We start from the raw sequence: 16,211 nt of genomic DNA, 5'->3' as shown, positions 1-16,211 counted from the left end.
TAACCTCACTGCGCCTGCCTTTGAACCGGTTAGAAGTACATGTTCCACACCATCAAATATATGTCATAGCGACTCACACACACCCACGGGCCCCTTAGGAGAAACACGCACACACACAGAAGTTCTCAACGCGGGTTCATTATACTTTTGACAAACTGACTTTTGTTCAGGTTCCACCCTGAAATCAGAACAACTTTTCCAATGTGACAGTGCTCGGTGATGTCTGTGTGTATTTGTGCTGATTATTAATTATTTAACTCATTCAAACCCAAAAACGTATAAATACGTTTTTTTAATACTTTGTCATTCAGTCACAAAAAACTATCAGTTTTTATGTTTTTTTTGTTTGTTTGTTTTTTTTAAATGCTAGAGCATACAGAAGGCTTTGATACAGCTTCTGACATGAAGAGGTTGCTTCAAGCAATGGTAGTTATTACAAAAAACGGCCAGTAGGTGGCAGCAGAGTATAAGAGATCAGCCAGGAACATGTTGCAACAAGCTCTTTTACCCAGTGTTTTCAACACGTTTGTGAATAATGATGAAACCTAGCTATATTCTAATGCTAATTGCTGCAAAACGGAAACAGATACAAATACACTTTTTTGCTGATGAAAGAAGAAATTCCGTTTCTTTTGGTAGGTTCCATGTTTTTATCGCAATAGAACAGAATATTCTGTGGACCTTGAAAAAAATCAGTCAAAATCCAGTAAAACAGCCGGGAGCTAAAGGGATTGCTTCAGTGAAAATGGATGGGAGTGAATGAGTTAAAAAGGGCAGTCGAGGTTACTGCGGTGGTTACGACCCCAGATTGTACCACCTTCTGAGAGGTTCTACCGTATATCATCAAGGACTGTCAAGAAGTGATTTGAAAAGCGATGATGTTCATGAAGCAGGCACAAACTTGTCCCTACCGTCTTCTTTGGTTCTCAGGAGCACGGGTGTGCTGGGGGGTCCGTCGCCCATCCTTGTGTACGCCAACACCTGCAGCGCGTACACTGTGTACTTTCTCAGCGCGCCAAGAAGCAGCGACGCGTTCCTCTCTCCTTCTGCCAAAAGAACACTGGGGGGACGTTCGGAGTCCTTCTCGGAGTACAACACCTGAACACACACACATACACACACAAATGCACGAATGTACTCATGTTTCAGAAAAAACTACGGTAAACCTTTGACCCCCTGCTGGAGCTGAAAAGCTGCAATATAGAGACGCCCAAAATTTGAGAATTGTGTCAATATCCAAATATTTATTTTCAAAAGTATATTGGAGACTGTAGCTCTCCTTTCCCACATGCCATTACATGACAGGAAGTCTACTGCAAAAAAACGTATTAACTCATTCACTGCCTTTGACAAGTATACTTGTCAATTGTATTTTTTAGAGCGGTGCTAAATGGGGGCGAATCTGAGCATGCTCCACTGTAAATATCAAACTTGGAAACAACTTTACTGATGCCCAACCACCGGTAGATGACATCATTGCCCCATTTTATAGGAAATAAACACAGTTTCAGAGTCCATGGGAGAAATGGCTGTATTTTGGCAAACCTACATTTTTCTGCTGTCAGTTATAAAAGAACGGGACGGGACAAAAAGTAGGGAGTCTATTCTGTTATTTGGTAGATTCGGTTTATATATAATTATTGAATGTAATATCACTTGAGTATTGGAAATGTAAAAATTTTCTATAATGACTGGCAGTGAATGAGTTAAAAGCGAGAACCACAGACGTGTGTTATGACAAGCAATTAGAAACACCGGACGACCTATTAAGTTTAACGATATCAGTTCATAGGCACTACTGTATTGTTTCAACGTTAAAATTTGGACCTTGTTGCTAATCAAAACAGAAGCACCTACCAAAGCTCGTCATCAGCCTTGTTTGGATGATGTGAGATTCTGTGGTTTTTAAATTCAGTTTAGCTAGTTTTAGAGCAGGTTTATTCATTTTTATGTTTTGAAAATGCTGGCTTCTTAAATTAGTTTTAGGTTTTTAGATGGAGAATAGGAGGTATTTGTTGAGTGCAAGACAAAAAAAAGTCACAACAAGGATTATCTAAAACAGGGGTGTCAAACATACGGCCTGTGGGCTGGATCAGGCCCTCCAAATGGGTTTAATCCGGCCTGCGAGATGATTTTGTAAAGTAAAAAAAATGTAATGTCGGACTGATAAATCAGCCGGTCACAATCAAAACTTAAAGATTTGTCCTTTCACAAGCAGTCTTCAGATGAGCAATGCAACTTGTACGGGGAATCGTCGTCCTGGATGTCATAGTATTACACACAACTTAAACTACGGTTTGTTGAATTATTACTATTTTTTTGTAATTGTACACCGACATAATGTGTTAAATATGACACAAATTCAATGACTGTTAACACAAATAGATATGACAAGGATTAATGTCCTTATAACATCATTAACTGCACCACGCAATGCATTCTGGGATTAATATATATGCAAAACAGGTCGATTTAACATGTCCGGAAGGTATAACGGAAAAGTGTTGCCACGTTCCATTTGCATTCGTGTTATTTTTCGGAACAATATGATGACAGTTGAGCTCCGTAATTTAGGGCTGGTCCACAAAAATCCGCGAAGAAATGATGGCAATTGTTTTTAAGTTATATACCGTTATTTTACCGATGCGGCGCACTTGATAATATATTTTCCTCCATGCTAACATGAGTTTTTGGCTATAATTATATGAAGTTTTTTATTTTATGTTGTTAACAAAAATGCTTTTTCAAGTTTAGCTTTCCTTTTAGCATTCCACTGGGCTCCCATTACTCCACAATGTTGTGTGCACAAAAGAACTGTGAGGCAGATCCGCTAACCACAAGTCCAGCTTGCCGCCTCTGTGTGAATTTATGTTGAGAAAAAAAAAAAAAAAAAAAGTCTCCCTCGGCATCTCAAACTCGCTGCCTCACCTTACAAGAAAGTGGAAAGCAAAATGTCAGTTGTGACTTGAAGGGAGCGCGAAGCAAAAAGTCAGGAGGTGCTGGTGGCAGCTGGCAGAAAAAACCATCGGGCGTCTTAACGACGAACGGAAGCGAGCGCTGCCGGCAGCTGCTTGTCATCTCTCAGCACAGTGGGCACGCTCGCGCGCTGCCACACACACCAGGGAACAATATAAGTGTGCCATGCGCTCGGGGGGGGGCTAACGGATTATATAAGCAGATTTCTTTTTTTGAAATCTCCAAACAATGGATGGTGGAGTTATTTTGTTTGCTGCATATTAACACGCGCGTGTCAACACTAGCGGAGACAAATCCCTCTTTATTCATGTCCTTTGCAGATTAAGACACAGACACAATTTCTACATCACATTAGGCCAAATAGTTTTGTTCTTCCGCGTGCTGTAAAAACACAGACACAAATCTGCGTGTCGTCGCTTTATGCTAAGATCAGAAACAACAACGTACATTACAAGAAATCCTCAGGGGATGCGCGGGGGAGGCGGCGAAAAGCAGCAGTACAGTGCGGAAAAAACAAAAGACAAACTTGTATTCGTCGAGCTATACTATTTATCTATGTCTTGATTCCGATGAAGAGTTTTGTGACACCGTGCAGGTTTGATAGATTGTAGTTTCTTATTGTGGACGACATGCTAATGATGGATCATCTTCATCTTTCCTTCTGGCATGTCAATACATCTTACTGTGTGCTAAGGCCTTGTAACTCCTTTTTTTTCTAACTAGAATTGTGGAATCAGTTTATCACGCATACAACAGCTCGCTTATTTTCAGAAAAAGGCAGACACCTCAAGATTTATGTCTGTGCCGACTCTCACTCATTCATGTCATGGGAAGCCATCAAAGTTGTCTCGAAAACAGAAGAGTTGATTTGAGGCAGCTATCCTCTGCCAATAACAATGTCCTGACATCTCCCCCCCCCCTTACAAAAATGGCCTCATTGTGAAGGAAAAAGTGGTTCTAACGAGCCGTTTTGCCACAAGGCGAGTGAGAAACCGATTGGTATGCAGGGCGGTCGTTTCACTAACCATGCGAGGCAACGACAACAACATCCTATCGTTAAACACCCGTGGGATACAAACCCACCGAGGCATAAATAGGGAGACTTCACACTTGCGAATTTCAAACTGAAACAAAGTTCAAACTAACAAACATAGCAAAAAAAAAAAAAAAAAAAGTATTTTGAGACCGCAATACAACATGAAAGCATGCATGGAGTTAGTTCAAGTTGCAGGAACTTGGAACTTGAAGTTATCTTTAAATAACACCACTGCGGTTACTGGACATTACATCATTTTTTTTTTTTTTTTTTTTGCAAACGTGTGAGAGTTCGGGCGTGTGACGACTGGGAGGTGTTAATGGTATGTTTTTGTGAGTGCGTGTGACATGTTATATGCACCTTGTATCCGAGGATGGCCCCATTCCGCCTCGCCTGAGGGACGGGAGACCACGTGAGCAGAATTTTGGAGGAACTCACGGCATCAGCAGTCACATTGACAGGAGATCCTGATGGGACTGTGGGAGACACACGCACACACAAACACGCATTTGCGTCAGTGCTACTTTGCACTAGCAATCAATCCGGACCTTTATCTGAATCCTCTCCACCATCTTGCAGTCCTCTCTCCTCAGTGAGTGAGAAGTAGAGAGTACAGGGAAGTCTAATAGCTCCCTTTTGTGTCATCTAACATAGTGAATACGCCAACATAGGGCTTGGTATCGATTCAGATTTCCAAAATCGATTTGATTCGATGCAGATTGATTTTCAATTCCGTTAAGGATTTCATGCAGTGCCAATTTTACTTTGATATGGAAGACATTCCCAGAAGTACCAATGCTGCAACAGAATAGAAACTTCTTTCTCTTACTTGGTGCTAGGGCTGGGCGATTTTGCCTAAAAATAAAATCTCCATTTTTTTTTAACAAGAAATTTGATTTACAATTTTTTCACGATTTTATATTATTTCCTTTAAATTTTTTTATTTTATTATTATTATTATTATTTTTACATAAACTATGAAGTTAAAAAGTTTTGCATTTATTTTATCAGTTAACAAAAGTAACCATATTTCTTCTCTTGGAATTACCATAATGTGCAAAACCTCTACCTTGATTCAAATATTTCTGGAAATGTAAATCTGTACAGTATGTGTTGAAGTGGAAAAGTTTATTTTTTTCCCCACAACAAAACACGCGAATTAATGAAAAAAAATCGATATATTGCCCAACCTTACTTGGTGCATTAGTAAAAATATGAATGTTTACATTTATAATTAAATGCAATACAGTTACATGAATCATGTATGTTGTATTGAACATGACCTGATCCAAACCATAAATAACTGAAATCAATTACAACCACAACACTATGTAAATAAAGCTGCAAAAACACTGGCAAATCACGACAGATTTTATACTAAGGTTCCAGTGAAAAACAAATTTACCTGTATTATAAGAGACACAGCCACAGTACATAATTATGCATCCACATTTTGTGTTTTTATGTCCAATTTGTACCATATTTTTTTTTAAGGGGGTATTTGACATATTAATTTCCGGAGGGATGGATTAAAAGTATCGATTCATGATTTTATGAATCGATATTGGGTTATGACAAGGAATATCGATTTGATATCGATATATCAATATTTTAGACCCACCCCTACTCCAACACTGGCCACACAGTCTCACATAGGAGTTAATTAATTGGGCCTGATCAAATCAAATCAAATCAAACTTTACCTATATAGCACCTTTCATACATTCAAATGCAACTCAAAGTGCTGAACAAATAAAACATCCATAATAAAATAAAAAGAAAAAGCCCCCCCCACCCCATCCCCATGATCGTACCCACAGACACACACACAAACCACATGTCGGGGCACAGAAGAACCCTGTGAGGAAAGGCACCCAGAAGGTGTTCATCCACACTGAGGGGGATAACGACCAACCACCACAGGGAGGACCGATTCACTCAGATCTCAAACAGCGGGCACCTGTACTTAGTTCTTACCGGATTCAGCCGTGCGAGCGGAGACGGCGTCGCTCCACGGGCCAGGTCCAATGGAGTTGTAGGCCTGGATCCGGGTCCGGTACTGCGTCCAAGGATCCAGGCCTTCTACGGTGACCTCACCCGCGACCCCCTCGACCTCCACGGTCCGGTCCTCCGCCAGGCCGTCCGTCCTTCGCACGCGGAGCCGGTAGCCCACCGTTTCCGGGCTGCTGTTGTACTCGGACTCGGGGAGAGGCTGGAGGTCAGTTCGGGAGAGATATTTATAACATAATCACTACTAATATTATACGTTTAAATAACATTACATTTATTAAATAAATTTATCCATCCATCCATTTTCTTGACCGCTTATTCCTCACAAGGGTCGCCGGGGGTGCTGGAGCCTATCCCAGCTGGCTTTGGGCAGTAGGGATACACCCTGGACTGGTTGCCAGCCAATCGCAGGGCACACAGAGACGGACAACCATCCACACACACACAAGCACACCTAGGGACAATTTGGAGCGCCCAATCAACCTGCCATGCATGTCTTTGGAATGTGGGAGGAGACCGGAGTACCCAGAGAAGACCCACGCGGGCACGGGGAGAACATGCAAACTCCACCCAGGAAGGTCGGAGCCTGGACTTGAACTATTTGCGATGGCGTTAGTGTATTAGACACTGTATATCAATGAGTCTCAAATATTTTCATTTAATTTAAGTTCTTCTTCAATGAAAGTATTTCTTATTGTTTACAATTAATGTATTTAATTTAATAATCAAATATTAGGGGTGTAGCAAAAACTGAATGTAGTTTTTGACTTAAAAGACGCAAGTGCATCGAATCAAACGAATCATTTCACTCTGACATAAATTGAGATACGTGTTAAATTGTCTTTTATTGGACGGACTACTGACAAGTTCTTTCAAATGTATGTAAAACAACAACCAAAAATTAACTGAGCCATATACGAAAACCATATTGAATCGTCTTTTGTGGACAGGTGAATAGCCCAGCCATGACGCTGTCAAGTCAAAAAAAAAAAAAGGACACAGTAAGACAAGCGTTTTGCTCCCGTGGTCATTTGAATGACAGAGATGTTGTTGGAATCTTAAGTGGATCTTAAAAAACCTTTTACAATTTTTGACGTCCCATCTCCTGATCGCCGTACTCTCCTGCGTCCCCGTTCAGCCTTCATCATCGTCTTTGTCGTCATCCTCGCTTCCTCTCTCATTTCCTGTCACCGTCACCTCACGTGCCCCTTTACCCTTTATGCTTTGTCACCTCAATTTCTCCACCGTGTCATTATTTATTACCATCCATTCTCTGTGTAAAAGAGCTTCCACGGGCCACGGATGACCATAGCGGGCATCGGGCATTGCTTATTATTGCGCACTTGACACCAAATTTGACTTTTATTTCTTTCTCGATACAATAACAACACAGACGCAGATGGCCTTGGATAGCTGAGAATACTGTGTGCGAGCATGCATGTTTAAAAAAAAAAAAAAAAAAAAAAAGCCATTGCCATGCCGCACAGGTAGCTGCTCGCTGTTGATGTTTGATTTGACAGGGCAGTGCTCTCATTCCGATTCCTTAAATGGAAAATTTCTCCGCTCCACACGTTTGCGCTGTTAGCGAGAGACGGGAGGCGGAAGGAAAAAAAAAAAAAGGACTGTAAGGATAAAAATGACAATGTTGTGCAGGGAGCGAGTGATATGGCAAGATTAGGGTTTGCACCAATAAGCAGCAGAGATGGTGGTGGGAAGTAAAGTGCAAAAAGTTGGGCTGAAGAGGTGAGAAACAAAATGTTAAGTACATATACAAGTATGTAAAAAAAATATCAGTAACAATGTAAAAATACACCATCATTGTCTTTCAATGTATTTTTCAGGTATTCATACTTTACCTGACTTTTTTTTTTTTTTTTTTTTTTTAGCATGTTTTACTTTCATTTGACAACAGATACGTCGTATGTACTTTTTTACTGTTTACTTTGTCCTTTTTTCAACCTCCATCGAATACGACATGACATAAAAAAAAGATGGTAAAGTCGAGCACGTTTGCGATCTTGAGGATTTATCACGCAGAAAAACCAGGGACAGCAGCGACATGGAGGGACGAGAACCAGCGAGCATTAACAAGGATGACAAAACAAACTCTGTGAAGCAAAATATTTACCATGGCCGTATTTCTAGGCAAAGTTTGCAAAAAAAAATAAAAAATCACTTCTTGTCATATTTGTTAACAGTCCTTATGACTTGAGCGTAAAGCATAAGTACGATCTGTGAAAAAAAATCATTTTGCCTTTAATTTTTGATTTGTAAGAAACCACCATGGCCGAGGAAAAACAACCAATTAGAGACAGAAGGCGTGCCTTGTAAGGTGTCAAACATCTGTCGTGCACTCGCATGCTTACTTACTATCTGAGAAAACGACATTATTTGGAGTGGAGTGTTACTATGACAATAAATGTTATTGGTTTGACTTTTTTATTGTAAGGATGTCTTTTTTTTTTTTCATTCTCAGTATTCACACTACACAAGTACATAAAACCTATGTTAATCATGAAAAAACTTCCAAAATATAACAATTGGATTCAGTTTAATTCGATCCAGTTGCATCGTTTAACTCAAAAAATGATTTTCCGGTTCAAAGTGGTTTTTGTTACACCCCTAGTATACAGCTTTTTCATTCCCTGAAACTGATTGTTCATTTTTGTCCTGTCCATCTAATTAGGTATGCAATGCGAGTGCCTTTCCACGTCTGATTCCAGACACAGATGCTGGTGAGCAAACACACGCGCACGTACAAAACACAGATGATGATTCACCATCAAGCAGACTCGTTTGTATGCGGGTACCTTCCACCTGAAGCAAAGGCCGGTGCGCGTCGGAGACAGCACGGCGAGGTCGGACGGGTGCGTGTCGGGGGCCGCCTGTAAGGTTTGGATCAGCCTGGAGGGGCCGCTAAGGGGGCTGGAGCCCACGATGTTCACCTGCTGCATCCTAAACCTGCGGAGAGAACACAAAACGAAGGGAAGGTAATTCAACAGGTAGGAAATAACATCAGATTGCAGTTGTTGCTCAGAATTTGGATGAAAGAGAAAATACAGTGAAATTTTGTGATTTGTTGTTCATTCCCTTCAACATACAACTAAAACAGTGGTTCTGGAATTTGGTTCCATCCATCCATCCAATTATCCATCCATCCATCCATCCATCCATCCATCCATCCAATTATCCATCCATCCATCCATCCATCCATCCATCCATCCATCCAATTATCCATCCAATTATCCATCCATCCATCCATCCATCCAATTATCCATCCAATTATCCATCCATCCATCCATCCATCCATCCATCCATCCAATTATCTATCTATCCATCCAGCTAGCTAATTATCTATTTATCATCCATCCATCCATCCATCCAATTATCCATCCATCCATCCAATTATCTATCTATCCATCCAGCTAGCTAATTATCTGTCATCCATCCATCCATCCATCCATCCATCCATCCATCCAATTATCCATCCATCCATCCATCCATCCATCCAATTATCTATCCATCCATCCAATTATCCATCCAATTATCCATCCATCCATCCATCCATCCATCCATCCATCTATCCATCCAATTATCTATCTATCCATCCAGCTAGCTAATTATCTATTTATCATCCATCCATCCATCCATCCATCCATCCATCCATCCATCCATCCATCCAATTATCCATCCATCCATCCATCCATCCATCCATCCATCCATCTTCTTAACCGATTTTCCTCACTATTATTAAAATTAAGATTGAGCGTTAAATTAGTTTTATGTCTTAATATGAACTTATGAACATATTTTTACACTCGCATGACAGTTACGAATGTTAAAAGATTTCTTAAAGCACTGCCAGTAAGTTAATAAATGTCCACAAAGAAGTCGACAGTTTGACAGATTATTTCCATTTCTGTGATTTCCTATGAGAAAAAAAAATAAATAGAAATTGGAGTTAGCAAAGTGTCATGGCTCTACTCTCTAACGACCTCCGTTCTCTCTTTCCTCATCTACTTCCTTCTCCGGGTTGCTCATCCCTTTCTCCGCACCTTGCTCGCCCCCCCCCCCCCGCTATTGGCGGAAGGGTAATGAGGATCTGCATGCAGCAGCTGTGAAGGTGCTGACAAACAAAAATAGTCTCATATGGAACTGTCTCTGTGATTTATCTGACTTCACCCGAGGCTTGCAATACAGCAAAAACTGCCAGAGAGTAACATTTGGGAGAGAGTTGACGGGCGCGTGCATGTGTGCGTGTCCATAAATGAGATGGCACCACTGTGTGTGTGTGTGTTAGCTGCTTACCTGTACTGAGTGAAGGGAGTGAGGTTGGGGATCTCCAGACTGTCAACGCCCGCCTGGTTGTCCAGCTGGTAAACAACCCTCCAGGCGTCCTCCGCGCCATCCTCCTTCACCACCTGTGAGCAGCGGCAAAGAGTTGTGCGATGGGCTCGTCAAGGACCATCAGCTTCTTGGGTGGATGGGGTCGAGACGCGCGCGCCCACCTGGCCCTCCACGATCCATCGCGAAATGGCCGTCTTCCCGTTGGCACCGGGCCGGAAGCGCAGGGTCACCGTCCGGGGGCTGATGTTGGAGATGACCAAGTTGGAAGGCACACCAGGAAGTTCTAGAGCATGCAGAAAGAAAATTTCCTATGCCCATTCACAGAACCTTTTCTGAACTCATTCAAACCCAAAAGTGTATACAAATGTTTTTTAATACTTTGTCCTTCACTCCCAAAAACATACAATATTTTTTTTTTATGCTAGAGCATACAGAAGACTTTGATACAGCTTCTGACATGATGGTGACTTAAATCAATTGTAGTTATAGCAAAAAACTGCCAGCAGGTGGCAGCAGAGTATAAGAGATCAACCAGGGCCATGTTGCAACAAGCTCTTTTTGCCAGTGTTTTCAACAGGTTTGTGAATAATGACGAAACTTAGATATATTCTAATGCTAATAGTTGCAAAATGGAAACAGATACAAATATATATATATATATATATATATATATTTTCCTAATGAAAGAAGATACTTGACTCTTTTGTTTTTATAGTAATACAACAAAATATTCTGTGGTCCATGCAAAATCAGTCCAAATCCAGTAAAACAGTATGTAAAAGTTCACCACAAGATGTCGCTATATAATAGAATGTAGCAGCAGCACATGTATTTTGAAGTATAGCGCACTACAGCCAGAGCAGCTAACAAGAGGGGCTAGCAGGAGAAGCTAGTAAAGGTTTGTGAGAGCACAAAACAAGGTGACAAGCAGTCGGAGCCCGAATCAGGGGTCTCCGTGACGACCACCTGCAGGCCGCAGCTGTGAAACGTAAGCGGCGGGTGACCCATTGGGTTCGACGCTAGATGCACGCCACACCAGGGCTAACTATGTTGGCGAAATCGTCCTTCCAGTATCTGTAGCAGGAAGATGGCGGTGAAACATGTCAACCGGTACCACCTATGATTATATTCAAACGCTTTTCCTGCCAACATTAATTAACGTAAACGGAAATCCCAACGAGTACCGGCAATAACGTTACTTGACGTCAACTATGTTTTTTTTTCCCCCCCATTGGACAGTGCCTTGTGCAGCTCTGGTTTCTTGAATGAGTTGAAAAAAATAAAACCCCAACCAACTACGACCAGCAAATGGCAGCATTGTATCTCGTTTCAATGGGATTCCATGGATGAAATTACATGAAAACATGGTGGATCTTAGGAAATAAGTTTTCAACGATGTTGTGAATGATCAAAGCGTTTGTCTCATTAAATCTAACTCACAGAGCGTCACCAAACAAAAAATATTGGTGTCACTAAAATTGCTTTCAAATGATGATTACTAAAGAACGGAATAAGGTAGAATCATACTTTTTATTTTTTTTGAATGAGAGTGGCTTGAAAGATGAGTGAAAATGCTCGAAATCGGCTGGCACTGTTGGGGTTGTCTTTTTGGATAACTGTGCGCAGTAAAAGAAAATGTATGATGATGTGATATAAGTTTTTTTTTTTTTTTTTTTTCTGTTGCATATTGTTAAAATCAATAGTGGGCTTTTAAAATGAACGAACTATTAGTTTGCCACTAGATGGCGCTAAGTATTACACACTGTACCTTTGAGGATGTGTAATGTGGCTAACTAATGTACTAAATAGCTGCACAGAAATTCAAATGTGCTTTTGGACTAAACATGCACAATTTTTTCCCAAAAATATCGGGTATTGTGTATTTGTTAGCTCTCCTAACTTCATATTCTACACATGGCAATCCAAAATGAGCATTCACTCATATGCATACCGTAACTGGATGTATCCGCCCGGCTGGAGATTTGTGATTCCAACATGTGAGGATGCCTCCACGGAAAACCAATTTATTTAATGGTAAATTAAAGTGAGGCCTGGGTAAAATGGAACGATGTTTCTAATCTCGGCAGGACCTCAATCCTGATGTGTGATGTATATGAAGCATCTCTTGTTTCTGAGCCACGACATTTTTTGAATGTTTATAGCTGAATATAAGATTAGAAAGGTGCCGAGACATCTTCCCCTAAGATAGCTTTTTTTTTTTTTTTTTTTTTTTTTTGTCTTGTGCTTTCTATATGTAAATAGGATCGAGAAAATAACTAGAGTGGTCAGAAAGCGGTAAAGGCTCAAAAATATGATTCAATCACGGTTTCAGTGAACTTTTCACACAACCCACACCTGAGGGGGGAAAAAAAAAAAAAAGTTCTTTACAAGAGAAGTGAACTTGCACTTGTAGTTTTCAAGTCTTCCCTGAATGCACACAGGTCAGGTTGCAAATGCTTAGTACGGTGGGAGTCTGATTAAACGTGATTGGAATAGTGTGAGTCAATTTGTTGCACCTTCTGGCTGTCATGCGCCTGTAAATGACCACTTGCAGGTTTGGGAGGCTTTAAAGTGGAACGAAAGCCAAGATGACAACATTTTGTTTCAATTTACAAGTGCAAATCATCTTAGTCAGTTTCTGTTTATTTAATCTACGTACAAAGTGACTTTAGTTAATTATTCTGTTCAATCCTTATTCCATGAACAGTATTTTCAATCTGCTCTGTTTTCTAGAGGGAAAAATAACACATTTAAATCAGGAACAGGGAGAACTTTAAGTGTTTATGACCGAGCAATTTTTAGTAAGTATATGACGTGACGAACCGATGCAGAGAAGATAAATGTCTAGCGGTGAGCGATGAATTATACGCGCGGCGCAATGTAAGTTCATTAGGGCAAGACAAGTGCGGTCAGTTTAGCCTCGTTAATCATGTTTGACCCTCATTAATTGCTCCATCTCCGCGGCAATAACGGATGAAGGGGAACCGTCAACGTGTTGCGGCTGCCAGCGGAAAGGCGGCAAACGCAACCGGCTCTCCTGATTGCCACATCCTTTCCAAGTTGACAAAAATATCAAGCAAAACCTACTCTCCAAGCATTTTGCAAGAGGAGTGCGATGGAATAACAAAGAAGCAAATGCAATTTTTCGCCAGATACATAACTGCATAACTGCAGTGGATCTAAAAGGTCTACACACCCCTGTTCAAATGCCAGATTCAACTTGACATAACCTCCATTCATCCATTTTCTGAACTGCTTCTACTTGTGCAATGTAATCGAACTTTTCAAAGCGGAAGTAAAAAAAAAAAAAAAAAAAAAAAAAATTTTGGCTGTGTTCACATTTAACCAGTCACACACAAACTCATGTTAATGAGTGTCAGAGGCACACCCGCCATTATTCAAAGTACCTCTGATTAGCCCGAAATAAAGTTCAGATGTTTTAATAGGCTGTTGAAATTATTTATTTTGGTCACATTTTTCTTGTAATGTTCAATAACACTTTTTTTTTAGACCGATAACAGTACAACTACGCAACAGTGACAGGTAATTTTAAAGAAAGGCCTAAATATCCTAATATAGTATTTTTTTTCCAAAATAAAATGAATTTAAATAAATGAATAAATAAAATGAAACCAATAATCCAGTATCCAGAAAAACCCCAGGCCAGGTATTGGTCCAATACTGATACCTGGTATCGGTACTCACCCATTCCTACATTTTTTTTTAAATTTCCAAACCCTGGCATGTGCACAGGGGCGTGCAGACTTTTTATATCCACTGGATGCCTATCTAACAACAGTACTAATGGTGGAAAAGGTTTAATATCGATTTATCTGGGTCTCATTTTTCTATTTCACAAAAAACAGCCACCTGAACAGGGGTGTGTAGACTTTTTATATCCCCTGGATACCTACCTAACTCCATGCATACATACAATGTATACAAATACTCATACTAATGACAAAGCTAACTAACCAAAACATTATAAAGTTCCCTCAGTTTGATAGAGTACAGCTCAATGAAGCACTTCAACTTCAATAATAATAATAATGATAAAAAATAAAATAAAATACACATTACTGCATCGTTTGCAAAACATCATTATTGTTACAGATCTTTTAATTGTACGGGATGTCATGAAATGCGGATGCACCCAATGTTATGGCCAGTGAGCTCAATGTACAATTTGTGTGAGACAATTTGCAGCGGATATATAATTGCATGGCTTATTTAGTTCAAAGGCATGCGGAGCTGCTATTATTTTTTGCCACTTATTAGCTGGAATACATTACACATCAATGATACGCTTTTAATTTGCACAACTGGAAGGAAATTTTAAAAGTTAGCCGGCTTCTTCACTGACAGCTGCTGGAAACATGCCTGGCAGGCGGAACACTGGCAATATTATGTACAAGCTTGTTTCTGTTAATAAAATGTCAGTCGGCAAAGCGCTGGGAAAAAATAAAAAAATAAAAAATCTCATTCCATTTCGCGGAGGATCGCCTCACTCAATCTCAACAAGGGCGAGCACTTCAAACTATGTTGGGTGAATACTTGATATCTGTGGACGCTCTAAGTGGTCTCCCGTGATCAGCGCTGATCCGTGCAATTCTGCCGCAGCTTCGTTTTTTTTTTTTTTTGCCAACGTGGCAGAATACAGATTGGAATAGCCTGGTATATATATTTAATCATTTGTCAGACGGATAAGTATTTAGAGAGGGATTCTTGGTGTATCATGATCGGATTGTCGACTTGTGCACGTGCGCGCCAAAAAAAAAAAAAAAAAAAAAAAGGACGACTGTAAGCCGGTGTTGTGATGATGATGTTGACACCGGGCGGCTGGCTGTGATGAATGATCAAATGCAGTGAACTTCATGAATACATGAATAGAGAAACACGATATGAATCCAGGAATCCCAAGTCCCTCTGTTCATTCTTTTGTTCCGTTTGAGCATCTTTAATCCTTTGGCCCCTGTCTTTCTTTGACTAGTTTTGCTTTCATGAATTAATGAATATCCTGTGAATCTAAGAACTGTCTGCATTCATCTTTCTCTCACTCTTCCTGCTTTTATTCATGAATTAGTCATCAGAAAAGTGTTAGCGCGCACACGCGCGCGTGTACAAATCCTGCTGCTGAGTCGGGTTTCACTTCCACACTCTACTTCCTTGTTAAGTCTCACTGCCTTGAGGACAAATTTTGTTCTGCCTCATTATGTTTTTCTACTAACTTTTTTTTTTTTTTTTGGGACTCTTTTGATGACCTCTTGTCTGTCCAACCGCAGACATTTCGAGTCAGTCTGCTTGTAGAATGACTGCTGATGATCTGAACAAGCGCAATCACACTAACGCAGCAGGTTCACTGAAGCAAAGTTCTCTCTGACATGCTGGAAATCACAAATTCTGAGTGTTGCTCTGACTCAGGCCGATGATTCATGCGCTAACAACAGATGACGCATGGATGAGGACATGAGACAGAAATTAGCAACAAATAACGACTATAATGGGCCTTGTAAGTCTTAATTATGTTAAGTTTAATGTAGGTAGATATGAGTTATTTTTGATGCAGAAAGAAATTCCAGGAAAAAAAAAACAGGTTTTATTAAAATGATTCAGTGGTCAAACAATTCAGAGTTTGAGTTGCACTGGCTGTAATTTCAAACTAGCATCTACATGGGACCACATGAGTGTGGGTAAGTCGCAAACCTGTTCTAAAAATTGCCCACCAGTGATGGGACATTGTGATTTCAGAAGAATGTTGTAGAAGTGATCATTACAAAATGTACGCACTAGTAGAGATTTACATAAATAAAATGTTATATAGCATATGAAAAATTATGTATTT

The 16,211-nt window shown here is 40.3% G+C and overlaps 1 protein-coding gene across 2 annotated transcripts in view; it reads right to left on the bottom strand.

Moving 5' to 3' along the window:
- The window catches only part of sdk1b (sidekick cell adhesion molecule 1b), a 270,446-nt gene that overhangs the window by 35,369 nt on the left and 218,866 nt on the right, over positions 1–16,211 (bottom strand). For both annotated transcript variants that reach the window (XM_077524564.1, XM_077524563.1), the window contains 6 exons: positions 10,531–10,652; positions 10,331–10,443; positions 8,833–8,983; positions 5,990–6,224; positions 4,373–4,488; positions 912–1,098 (listed from right to left, as the gene is read on the bottom strand). In XM_077524564.1, coding sequence (XP_077380690.1) covers positions 912–1,098; positions 4,373–4,488; positions 5,990–6,224; positions 8,833–8,983; positions 10,331–10,443; positions 10,531–10,652 — 924 coding nt within the window. The remainder of the gene's footprint in view (positions 1–911; positions 1,099–4,372; positions 4,489–5,989; positions 6,225–8,832; positions 8,984–10,330; positions 10,444–10,530; positions 10,653–16,211) is intronic.

Source organism: Festucalex cinctus, chromosome 6, assembly GCF_051991245.1.
Source record: "Festucalex cinctus isolate MCC-2025b chromosome 6, RoL_Fcin_1.0, whole genome shotgun sequence".
NCBI classification, from domain to species: domain Eukaryota; kingdom Metazoa; phylum Chordata; class Actinopteri; order Syngnathiformes; family Syngnathidae; genus Festucalex; species Festucalex cinctus.
Note: the sequence above shows the minus strand (reverse complement) of the source record. Positions and strands in the feature narration are given on the sequence as shown.